The following is a 13,076-nucleotide window of genomic DNA, read 5'->3' as shown; positions in this document are numbered from 1 at the left end:
TGTGGACACCTCACTACAACTTTAAGATTTCACAGAAGAAAAGCAGTGGAGAGGGGCAGAGTGATCTCAGTTCACACAGCTGATAACTGGCTGAACTAGGGTTTGGACTCAGGAATGTCTGACACTTGTCTCATTTAACTGAGTGCGTAAGGAAATTCAAACACCCGTGCCAGCCCAAGTGCAGAAAGCCCACAATGTGGGTGGTCACTTGAAATATGTGGCATTTTGAGCTCTCAAATAAGGAGTCATGACCTCCGGGATAAGGACAAAAGAAAGAAAATGGCCTATCGCAGTCAGGTCCAAGTTAAGGGGATGCTTCATTTCTGTGTCAAAACCCCATTTCTGTCGAAGTTCTGAAGGTGAGGAACTCAAACAGGACCAGAGTGGGGGGATGAGAAAATAGAAACATGTGTGGTTTTCCACAGCCCGTCTCCCTGAAAACCTGAAACCTGCCAATAAGCATAAAAGGAGTTCAGAATTTGGCTCCCAATGGAGGCCTTGTTGGTAAGACATCTGCTTTTGCTCTGCAAACAACAAATGGAAGTTACTTCCAGGAATACAACAAACAAACAAACAAACAAACAAATAAATAGATAAATATAAAATAGATTAGAAAATACATAAAATAGACCACCAGACACCTATACAGCCAGATGCTGCCCCTGTCTGCGGACACAGCTGCTGTTCTCTGCCCCGCACTAGCACAGTAGGTCTGAACTCCCCGTGCACTCACCTCAGCATAACTAGCTCAAGAATTGAAACACTTGGGCAGGAACATCTGATTGGAGGTCTGCTCAATGCTAGACGGGACTTCCGGCCAAGATGGCAGAATAGACGGTCCCTAGCGTCACTCTTTCCCACAAATCAACCAATTTACAACTATAAAAACATAACATCAAGTGCATACGGAATGGGGAGACATCCAGTGGGGGAGGCAGAAGCTCCTAAGAGACCACACTGCTGCAGTGCAATCCAGCAGCCCGGCTCAGTGCATATAGAACAGAGAGACATCCAGCAGGGGAGGCGGAAGCTCCGTAGGGACTACACACCCTGTGGGGGGGCCACCACTACACGATCCAGCAGCACATAGGCTTCACCACCGCCACCTGGCTCCATCCCAAAACCGGCCCAGCGTGCACAGAGCAGGGAGACATCCAGCAGGGGAAGGGGAAGCTCCACAGAGACCACACGCTCTGCGATGCCTCTGTGCACCCAAGCAGCCCAGCCCAGTGTGCGCGGAACAGGGAGACGTCCAGCAGGAGAGGTGGAAGCTCGGCAGGGACCACACACCTGGCGGTACAGCCCCGTGAACCAGCAGTCCAGCAGAGTCCAAGCTGACCAGAGAGGTGGCTCCCTGGAGAGGCCCGAGACCCGAGGCAACCACACATGCAAGACACTAGTGGCCAACTGAGCAGTCACTGAGGTAGCCATACCAAATTGGCAACCACAGCAACATCTTAGTCAGACAATAGTGTCAAACCTGTGGACAGTGAACACCCCTGCCACAATGAATAAACATCAAAGAAAAGATACCAGAAATACGAAAAATCAAGAAAGTACACCACCAAAGGATAATAACTCTCAAGCTCGAGATCCTATAGAACAAGAAGCCCTTGAAATGACTGACAAGGAATTTTGAGTGATTATTCTAAGGAAACTGAATGAGATACAAGAAAACTTAGCTAGACAACATAATGAAATGAGGAAAACTATACAGGACCTGAAAGAAGAAATGTACAAGGAAATCAATGTCCTGAAAAAAAATGTAGCAGAGCTTGCCGAACTGAAGAATTCATTCAGCAAAATAAAAAACACAATGGAGAGTTTAACCAGCAGGCTTGTGGAAGTTGAAGAGAGAACCTCTGAACTTGAAGATGGGCTGTTTGAAATAACACAGGCAGATAAAGAAAAAAGAATCAAAGGCATTGAAGAAAATCTAAGAGAGATAACAGACAACCTTAGGCGCTCAAATATCCGAGTCATGGGTATTCCAGAAGGGGAGGAAAAAGGAGATTGCATTGAAAACATATTCAACAAAATAGTGGCAGAAAACTTCCCAGCTATAGGAAAAATCACAGATCTTCAGATCCAGGAAGCTCAACGACCTCCAAACGTATTCAACCCAAAAAGGTCTTCTCCAAGACATGTTATAGTCAAATTGGCAAAACTCAAAGACAAAGAGAGAATCTTAAAAGCTACAAGAGAGAAGCATCAAATCACGTATAAGGGAGCCCCAATCAGGCTAACATCAGACTTTTCATCACAAACCCTAAAAGCCAGAAAGGAATGGGATGATATATTCAAAATAATAAAAGAGAGAGATTGCCAGCCAAGAATACTCTACCCGGCAAGGCTATCCTTCCGAAATGAAGGGCAAATAGTATATTTCTCAGACAAACAAAAACTGCGGGAGTTCACAACCACACGACAACCCTTACAAGAAATTCTCAAGGGAGTATTGAGTTTGGTTCATGAAAAATACCTACCACTGCCATAAGAACCCAAGAAAAATCAAAACCCACTATTATAATAAAAATGGCATTCATGAAGAGAAAACAAACAAACAAAAAGGTTATCTACAACCCAAGGAACCAATAAATACAGAAAACAAACAGTAAATCAGAAAGCAAGGAACAAAAGACACTTAAGACATCCAAACAAAAATCAATAAAATGCTAGGAATAAATCAACACTTTTCAGTAACAACTCTTAATGTAAAATGCTTAAATTCCCCAATCAAAAGACACAGACTGGCTGACTGGATTAAAAAGGAGGACCCAACTATATGCTGCCTTCAAGAGACCCACCTCACCCATAAAGACTCACATAGACTAAGAGTGAAAGGATGGAAAAAGATTTACCATGCAAACAGAAATGAAAAACGAGCTGGAGTAGCTATTCTTATATCTGACAAAATAGACTTTAAACTGAAAACCATAAAAAGACACAATGAGGGACACTACGTAATGATAAAAGGACTGATCTGTCAAGAAGACATAACAATCATAAATATATACGCACCCAATGTTGAAGCAGCCAGATGTATAAAACAAACTCTATTAGACCTAAAGAAGGAAATAGACACTAATACCATAATAGCAGGGGACCTGAACACCCCACTGCCAATATTGGGCAGATCATCTAGGCAAAGAATAAGCAGAGAAACACAAGATGTAAACAATACGCCAGACCAATTGGAATTGGCAGATATCTACAGAACATTCCATCCAACAACCTCAGAATATTCATTCTTCTCATCAGCACATGGATCATTCTCCAGGATAGATCACATATTAGGTCACAAATCAAGTCTCAACAAATTCAAAAAAATTGGAATTATCCCATGTATTTTCTCAGACCACTGGATTAAAATTAGAAATCAATAACAAACGAAATTCTGGAAACTATCCAAACACATGGAAATTAAACAGCATTCTACTTAATGACATACGGGTCCAAGAAGAAATCAAGCAGGAAATCAAAAAATTTATTGAAACTAACGAAAATAATGATACATCATACCAAAACCTGTGGGATACTGCAAAAGCAGTACTAAGGGGGAAATTTATCATATTAAATGCGCACTTCAGAAGAATGGAAAGATGGCAAGTGCACAACCTAACACTTCACCTTAAAGAACTAGAAAAACAAGAACAATCCAAACCTAAAGTTAGTAGACAGAAAGAAATCATTAAGATCAGAGCAGAACTTAATGAAATTGAAACCCAAAAAACAATACAAAGGTCAATGAATCAAAAAGTTGGTTTTTTGAAAAGATAAATAAAATTGACAAACCATTAGCATGGCTAACAAAAAAAAGAAGAGAGAAGATTCAAAAAACAAAAATTAGAATGAAAAAGGTGATATTACAACTGATTCATCTGAAATACAAGGAATCATTCGAGACTACTATAAACAACTATACACCAACAAATTTGAAAATCTGGAGGAAATGGATAAATTTCTGGACACACACAAGCTCCCAAAACTGAGCCAAGAAGATGTAGAAAATCTGAACAGACCAATAACAATAAAAGAGATTGAAGCTGTTATCAGAAGGCTCCCAACAAAGAAAAGCCCAGGACCAAATGGATTCACAGTAGAATTTTACCAAACATTCAAAGAGGAACTTACACTGATTCTTTACAAACTATTCCAAAAGACTGAAACAGAACCAAATCTCCCAAACTCATTCTATGAAGCAAACATCATCCTGATACCAAAACCAGGTAAAGATATAACCAAAAAAGAAAACTACAGGCTGATATCCTTGATGAATATAGATGCAAAAATCCTTACTAAAATACTAGCAAACAGAATACAGCAACACATATGTAAAATTATTCACCACCATCAAGTGGGATTCATCCCAGGGATGCAAGGTTGGTTCAACATAGGCAAATCAATAAATGTGATACACCATATTAATAAAATCAAACACAAGGACCATATGGGTCATCTCTATAGATGCTGAAAAAGCATTTGATAAAATTCAACACTCATTCATGACAAAGACCCTCTACAAGTTAGGTATAGATGGAAAGTATCTCAACATAATTAAAGCCATATATGATAAACCCACTGCCAATATCATCCTGAATGGGGAAAAGCTGAAAGCTTTTCCTTTAAGAACAGGAACCAGACAAGGATGCCCACTCTCGCCACTTCTATTCAACATAGTGTTGGAAGTACTAGCCAGACCAATCAGAGAAGAGAAAGAAATAAAGGGCATCCAGATTGGAAAAGATGAAGTCAAACTGTCCTTCTTTGCAGATGACGTGGTCCTATATATCAAACAGCCTAAAGCCTCTACAAAAAAACTCTTGGAGTTGATAAATGATTTCAGCACAGTAGCAGGATACAAAATCAACACACAAAAATCAGTAGCATTTCTATTCTCCAATAGTGAACATGCAGAAAGAGAAATCAAGAAAGCTTGCCCATTTACAATAGCCACCAAAAAAATAAAATACTTAGAAATTGAGTTAACCAAGGATGTGAAAAATCTCTATAAGGAGAACTCAAACCACTGCTGAGAGAAATTAGAGAGGATACAAGAAGATGGAAAGATATCCCATGCTCTTGGATTGGAAGAATCAACATAGTGAAAATGTCCATACTACCCAAAGTGATATACAAATTCAATGCAATCCCCATCAAAATTCCAATGACATTTTTCTCAGAAATGGAAAGAACTATCCAGACATTTACATGGAATAACAAAAGACCACGCATAGCCAAAGCAACACTGAGCAAAAAAAATAAAGCTGGAGGCATAACACTACCTGACTTTAAACTATACTACAAAGCTATAATAACCAAAACAGTATGGTACTGGCATAAAAACAGACACACTGATCAATGGAATAGAATAGAGAATCTAGAAATCAACCCACACACCCACAGCCATCTGATCTTTGACAAAGGCACCAAGCCTATACACTGTGGAAGAGACTGCCTCTTTAGCAAATGGTGCTGGGAGAACTGGATATCAATATGCAGGAGAATGAAACTAGACCCATACCTTTCACCATACACAAAAGTCAACTCAAAATGGATTAAAGAATTAAATATACACCCTGAAACAATAAAACTTCTTAAAGAAAACATAGGAGAAACACTTCAGGAAATAGGACTGGACACAGACTTCATGAATATGACCCCAAAAGCACGGGCAACCAAAGGAAAAATAAACAAATGCGATTATATCAAACTAAAGAGCTTCTGCACAGCAAAAGAAACAATTAACAGAGTTAAAAGACAACCAACAGAGTGGGAGAAAATATTTGCAAAATATACATCTGACAAAGGATTAATATCCAGAATATACAAGGAACTCAAACAACTTTACAAGATAAAAACAAGCAACCCAATTAAAAAATGGGCAAAAGAGCTACACAGGCATTTCTCTAAGGAAGACATACGAATGACTAACAGACATATGAAAAAATGCTCAACATCACTCAGCATTCAGGAAATGCAAATCAAAACCACACTGAGATACCACCTCACCCCAGGTAGGATGGCTAAAATCCAAAAGACTCTGAACAATAAATGCTGGTTAGGTTGTGGAGGAAAAGGAACTCTCATACATTGCTGGTGGGACTGCAAAATGGTGCAGCCTCTATGGAAAATGGTATGGAGGTTCGTCAAACAATTGCAGATAGATCTACCATATGATCCAGCTATCCCACTGCTGGGAATATACCCAGAAGAATGGAAATCATCAAGTCGAAGGTATACCTGTTCCCCAATGTTCATCACAGCACTCTTTACAATAGCCAAGAGTTGGAACCAGCCCAAATGTCCATCATCAATGAGTGGATACGGAAAATGTGGTAAATCTACATAGTGGACTACTACTCAGCTATAAAAAAGAATGAAATACTGCCATTTGCAACGACATGGATGGACCTAGACAGAATTATATTAAGTGAAACAAGTCAGGCACAGAAAGAGAAATATCACATGTTCTCACTTATTGGTGGGAGCTAGAAATAAATAAATAAATTCACACACACACAAAAAAACCGGGGTGGGGGGAAGAAGACATAACAATTGCAATTCCTTGAAGTTGATATAACAAGCATACAGAAAGGACATTGTTGGGAGGGAGGGGAGAGAGGGAGGAGGGAGGCAGGTTTCGGTAATGGGCCACAATAATCAACCACATTGTATCTCGACAAAATTAAACAGACAAACAGACAGACAGATAGATAGATAGATAAATTTTTTTTTTTTTTTTTTTTGTCTCTTTCGTGACCGGCACTCAGCCAGTGAGTGCACCGGCCATTCCTATATAGGATCCGAACCCGCGGCGGGAGCGTCGCCGCGCTCCCAGCGCTGCACTCTCCCGAGTGCACCACGGGCTCGGCCCGATAAATTAATTTTTTAAAAAAGAAAAAGAAAATATATAAAATAAAATCTCCCTATACTTTTCTTGGCTCCTGCCCCAACTCCTAAGAGAAGGAAGAGCACACAAGGAGCCCACACCCCTGAGTGTAAGGAGGGCTAATTCCCATAGGATAGTGCTCTCCACTTGGGCAAATGCTGGGCTCCCATGGGGGGCTATAAGGGGTTGGCAGCCACAACCCAGCAAATCCATAAAAGAAAGCTAAATCATGGGGCTCAGGGTCATACAATTCATTCCACCTCCTCCAAAACAACAACCACTCCCTCTGATCACCCATGGCCTGCTAGGTACTGTGCCGGGGATGTATGGTATCATCTCATTCCAGCCTTTTAATAACTGTGTGGCTCCCATTTTTACAGATGGAGAAACCAAAGCCCACAGATGAGCAGCAGCCTGCCCACGGTCTCTCAACGAACTGGATTCCAAACTCTGCATTCTTCCAACCACATTCCTTGGCCTTCAAAAGATTTAAGGTGTGGAACCCTGGGTTTTATAGAATGCTTTTCAAATTTTCTTTGCTAAATAAAGATGCAAATTTTTAAAAATTACTAAAAAGGAAAAAGAAATTATTATTTTTTCAGATTCTTCCATAGAATACTAGGAAGACTGACCCTAGAAGAACAGATTTGGTTTTGGAAGGGGTGACAGGTGACCAAGCTCAAATTAAAGAAGGGACTTCTCCAGTTTCTTTGCTTCAATGCATCTGGGAACAGACTCTGGCAAACTCAGTGTCCCTGGGGAATTAGTACAATGAGTAGGAACAGGACTTTGGAGTCAGATGGATCTTGGTTTAAACTGGGGCTCAGATGGGTACATGAATTCCCCGCACCCAGGCTTGTGCTCTGGATGTGGGGTGCTCATGGGGTACCCACTCTGAAGGTGCAAGGAGGTGGCACAGGTGACGCACTGAGCCTGGGGCCGGCCCTGGAACAAACGCTGAACTCTCTCCCTCCTGCTTCCTTGCTACACTTGCAAGCTGCTCAGTTTAGGTGACAGTCACTCGAGTTAGAAGCCCACCCAGGCCATGGAAGTGGCTGTGAAAGTCATTTTTGAAAGAGTGCTGAAGCAGTTTAACATGGGCACAAAATTGCTTTACACTGGGAAAGCAATTTGGCAATGCACAGAGAGTCATAGAAAAACGTTCATACCCTTTGAACCAGAAATTCTGCTTCTGGGAACTAATCCTAAAGAAATAGTTCAAAAGAAAGAAAACACTGTATTCATGAAGCTGCTTGTTACACTTTAGTTGAAAGTAATGTAATACTGGAAGCAACCAAAATGTCTACTAGCAGGAAAATGCCTAAGAAAATTACGGCGGAAGCCACCAAATAAACCTTTATGCAGCCATAAAAAATCAGACTTATTAAAACTTATCACAACAACATGAAAAACTTCTTGCACCACAATGAAAAGAGAAAAAAAGGAGGGGAGAGATGAAAGCAAGACCATAGTACACTCTCTTTGCAACCATGAAAAGATGTGTTTGCAAACAAAGATAGAGGAGACACAAAAAATGTCTGTTTATTCAGGGTGATGAAATCACGGGAAATTCTTTTTCCTTTAAAACTTTATAAAAACTTTTCCTTTTCAAAACTTTATAAAATATTATTGTGTTTTCTTGAATGTATAATACATATCCAAAGAGTAAAGCAAAATATCCTAGTTCCTCAAGGTCAATAGCAATAAACACAAAAACTGCTTGTGGTTTTTACAAGGGAAGAGGGAAACAGAATGTGGGGACAAATAAAACCTTGTGCAAATACACTTATTTCATAACGGCTTCCAAGATTACTATATAAAGACAACTAATGGCTTAAATTCAGATTTTGATATTCACCAAAATATCCTATCCCTAACTCTCTTTTTTCTAGCATTAACCTTCAGTAGACTTAGAACATTAAAGATCCTATTTCTTCCCCACCTAAGATGTTAGAATGTTCCACGTCTATCTGCCAGCCACTCTGTCATCTACTCTGGGCAACAGCTGAGAGGTAGGACACATGAGGGACCTGAGGCTCAGGGACATTAAGTAATTTGCTCAAGATCACACAGCTAGAGTTGGCACTTGACCCGTGGCTGGTCTGACTCACAAACCTGCCTTCTTTCTTAACCACTTGTCTCAGCTGCCCCTACACATGGGGGTGGGTCCAGCCCAAGTCCAAAGCTCTGCTTGGAAGTTCTTATGGAACCCCAACAGCTCTGGTGACCTTTCTTTCCACATGAATTTCCCTTCTCAGCACAGTGGCATGACTGCTATTCTGGCCTTATTTTATATTATTTTGTCCCAGTTCTATCCCTGCATCTTGCAAAGTGGCTGGCACCTAGAAAACACTCAACAAATATGTTGAGAATGAAAGGATTAATGCTGTAATTTATAAAGTGCAAGAAGAAAAACGACTTTATTGCCAGATGCCTCCCCACAGCCTGCAGAGCCCTGTCACCTCCCCAGCTCTTCCTCTGCATCACTACTCCATACTCACTCAGCCAGATATCCTGTTCCTAGAACACGCCACGCTCTCATATCTCATGGACTTTGCATGTGCTGTTTCCCATCTGGAAAGGGCTTCCTTTTTAATTCTTCTGGCTCTTTCTCATCCTTCAGATTTCAGCTCAGATGTGTCCTCTACAGAGTAACTTGTTCTGATTACTCTTTCTTAAATATGACCACACCACAAGTCCTGGCCACATCATGTCATTTTTTTCCTCTCAAGTCTTGAGTATGGTCTGACATCAACCCTGTTATTCACTTACTTGTTAATAAACTTTACCTCTCTAGATAGAGAGGTCCAGAAGGTGGGGACATTTACCCTGGTCACTTCTGCACTTCCATGTACAGTGCAGCATTTGGCACACAGTAGGAATCCAGAAGCTCTTTGATAAATGTATGAATGTATATTTTATAAGTTAGGAATGATTAACCAGTAAGGACTCTGAACTTTGACAAGTCCTTAAGTAAAATAAAGGGTGGGACTTCTGAAAAGGAACAGCCTCCTAAAAGTTTAAAAAAAAAAAAAAAAGTCTACTTGGTGAAACACACACACACACATGCACGCACGCACACACGCACGCACGCGTGCGAAAGCCTTTGAATCCAAAGGGATAAGATGGAATGTTCTTTGAATATAAGCAAAAAACTTGAAATAAACCACATAAGCTCTCAATTGCTTGTTAAACCATACACTTCCTTTAGCTCAAATTCAAAACACACTGCTGTGTTCTGATTTCTGAAATGGGTCTGAGAAGCTAAGCTTCTGGATGATTCTAGACAGCTGCCTTGCAAAAGGAACCAGACTGAGGTGAGTGGCCAAAACTCCCCTTCAGAAATTGATTCTTGAAGTCACCAAAGGAAACTTTTCGAAAGTGGATGGCTTTCCTTTGAGGTGGGTGGCCCTATTTGATATCGTTCTGCCATCCAGAGGCCCTGAGACCCAACAGTTGCTTTTGTGAACTGGTCAGACAGACAAAGGCCTAACAAGAGACCCCAGGGAAGGCCAGACGTTTGTGCTCCAGTTGGCCATCTGGGCTGTGCATCCCATCTGGGGCAAGCGAGGTGGGCAGCGGAGCCCTGGGAACCTGCAACTAAGTGAGATGTGAAGGGCTTTAAAGGGCAGAACAGAACTACTACCACAAAGGACCTGCTATTGGCCTTCTGTGTTTATGCCTTCTATTGAGTCCTCACAACTCTGGAAAGGCAGGCATATTCTGCTGTATAGATGAAGAGACAGTGGCTCACAGTGGACACACACCCTCCCCCTGCCATATGCCTTGTCCCTGAATTTCTCCCATGTCTCTCCTGTGGACCAGAACTGTCTGCCCCAACCCAGCAAGGCACAATGTCCTGAAACAGTGTTAAGAGGCTATGGCCAAGGTCCTCCCTGGGCTCTGAAGCCCCTGTGAGCTGGCTCCTGCCAGGCCCCCTCCTTGCTCCCCACTCTGGATTTCAGGTGTGATCATCTCCATGGAGTGCCAGTCTGTGCTACATCTCTCTGGGACTTTGCCTCCCCCTGCCCAGCCCACTCCTGCACAGCCTTGGTTTAAGAACTACTCCTCTGGTGCCTTCCCACCTCCCTCACCCATGCTGCTTTAGTGATGGCCCAGCCACATGGCTGTCCACTGCCTTTTCCCACCTCACCCTCTAGGCTCTGATTCCTTGAGGACTGGGGCTGTGTTTCTAGCCCTGAGGAGAATTAACAGAAATGACGAAGGCAGCAGTGGAAAGCAGCAGGCCAGAATCTAGGCTCTGGAGGCCACATTGCCTGGGCCAATTCCTGGCTCAGCTACTTACTAGCTGGGTGACCCTGAGCAAGTCACTCTTCGTGTCTCAGTTTCTTGCTCTCTTTTTAAAATGGGGATAACAATAGTGCCCACCTCCTAGGGTGGTTGTAGAATTAAGTGAGAGAATCCATATAAAGAACTGATAAGAATGATCCACTAGCAAGGGATATGCGCTCACATAAGTGTTAAAAAACCTGATCATCTATCAACCAAAAGAGGCAGAAAGCAACCCCGAGCAGCAGCTCTCAGCATTTAGTCCTCTGGGCCTCCTGACTCAGGGGCCGAGAGGTACCCTGAAGCAGGGCCCTCTTGGCACGAGGACATTGCAGCCCCAGATGGGTGTGCAGCTTCTCTATAAACTTGCCAGGGAGCACCTCTTTGGTTAACCAAAGGCTAAGCAAGGGTGAGTGTGCCATCCTTGAGAAGGAGTCGCCAACAAGATAGGCATTTGTCAGAACCAGTGCTCCTGTGAAAGCTGATGCCAAGGACACCCAGTGCAAACACTGCCACCCACAAACAACACTGTGTGCCTGGCCAGCGGGGACCCAGCATGTGAAAGGAAGGCATCAGTGGCCCGAACAGGGTGGGTCCTGTGGTGAGCTTTGTGGGTTTGGTCAGACAGCTGGGAATGTGCATCAACTCCAGATACACGGGTCCCACTTCCTCTGCACCCCAGGCCTCCGAGGCAAAATCACCAGCTGGGTGGGGGAGGCTGCAGACTCCTCTAGTCTGAGGAACACACAGCAGGTCTCTCCTCTTTTTCAAAATCCAAAAGTGAAACACTTCTGCCTCTCTGGTCACATACAGATGAACTCAGAGGACAATGCAGGCTGATAACAGGAGCCGTCTACAATGAATTCCTCTAAATTATCCACTAACATTCATGTCTCTAGGGAATGATTTTCTAGGAAAAGATTATGGTGCTTTCTAAGAAAGAAACTGATCTTACAAGGGAGATAAAATACCATGAATAGCCTTGCTGAGACTGCTTCCTAGAGCGCCTGCTTCAGAAAAAAACGCTGATAACGGAAGCACACACTCCAACAGGTTCTGAGAACTAATCTGCTCTGCACGTACGTGTCTCCTACAGGCCAGCAAGAACTATAGTCTCACTTGCGTGTGCCCAGCCCCGAGATTGGTCAGATACCTTAACATCACACCATCGCTGAGGGTCCTGAGATCTCTGGGCCACAATTTCACACCACCCTCATCTACTCTGGATGTCCTGTGCTTGCCCCCCATGGTCCGCAGAGCTTGGCCACCCAGCTTCCGCTCACTGAGCTCAGGGCTGGGGGCTGAGCCGCCAACATCCGGGGCCAGATGCATCGTAATCTCAATCCTCGCTTTTCAAAGGGCAACACACTCTGGAGAGGATGTCGGATGGCAGGTGTGTTTGGGAGATGCCCTCTCTCTGAGCCCATGTTGGAGGTGGGCCCTTGACTTTGACCAAGAGCCCCTTTCCTCCCTGGCCTGGGAGTGGTTCTGGCAAATGGGTGCATGGGAGGGAGGGGCCAGCATGCACTCACCCGCCGGGTCTTCTCCACATCGCCACAGGGCAGCCGCTTCACGAAGTCAATGCCTGTCAGCGGCGTGCCTGTTGGGGGCAGCAGGATGGAGGCATCCATCATGAGATACTCCACATTCATGGGCTTCATCTGGAAGAGATGACACAGGCAAGCTCGAAGAAGGTCCCTCACTGGGGGCAGAGGGGCGATGGAGCAGGTCACACGGCTCTCACCCTCACCCACACATGAGTGATGTCAACCCTGGACTCAGACTGAGGCAGAGCCGGGAGGTGCCAGATATGTGAGAAATATGCTTTTTCTTTGTTCCAAGTTGTACATTTTTCCTTTAATTGAGCAACAGCTCAAAAACTCTTGAGAAGTTG

At 43.2% G+C, this 13,076-nt stretch overlaps 1 protein-coding gene across 9 annotated transcripts in view; it reads right to left on the bottom strand.

Moving 5' to 3' along the window:
• Positions 1-13,076, bottom strand: part of CLEC16A (C-type lectin domain containing 16A) — a 218,284-nt gene that overhangs the window by 102,860 nt on the left and 102,348 nt on the right. For all 9 annotated transcript variants that reach the window (XM_063101247.1, XM_063101249.1, XM_063101250.1 and 6 more), the window contains one exon: positions 12,715-12,843. In XM_063101247.1, coding sequence (XP_062957317.1) covers positions 12,715-12,843 — 129 coding nt within the window. The remainder of the gene's footprint in view (positions 1-12,714; positions 12,844-13,076) is intronic.

The sequence above is a fragment of the Cynocephalus volans genome, chromosome 6 (assembly GCF_027409185.1).
Source record: "Cynocephalus volans isolate mCynVol1 chromosome 6, mCynVol1.pri, whole genome shotgun sequence".
Classification (NCBI taxonomy): domain Eukaryota; kingdom Metazoa; phylum Chordata; class Mammalia; order Dermoptera; family Cynocephalidae; genus Cynocephalus; species Cynocephalus volans.
This window is presented reverse-complemented; position numbering and strand designations above follow the sequence as displayed.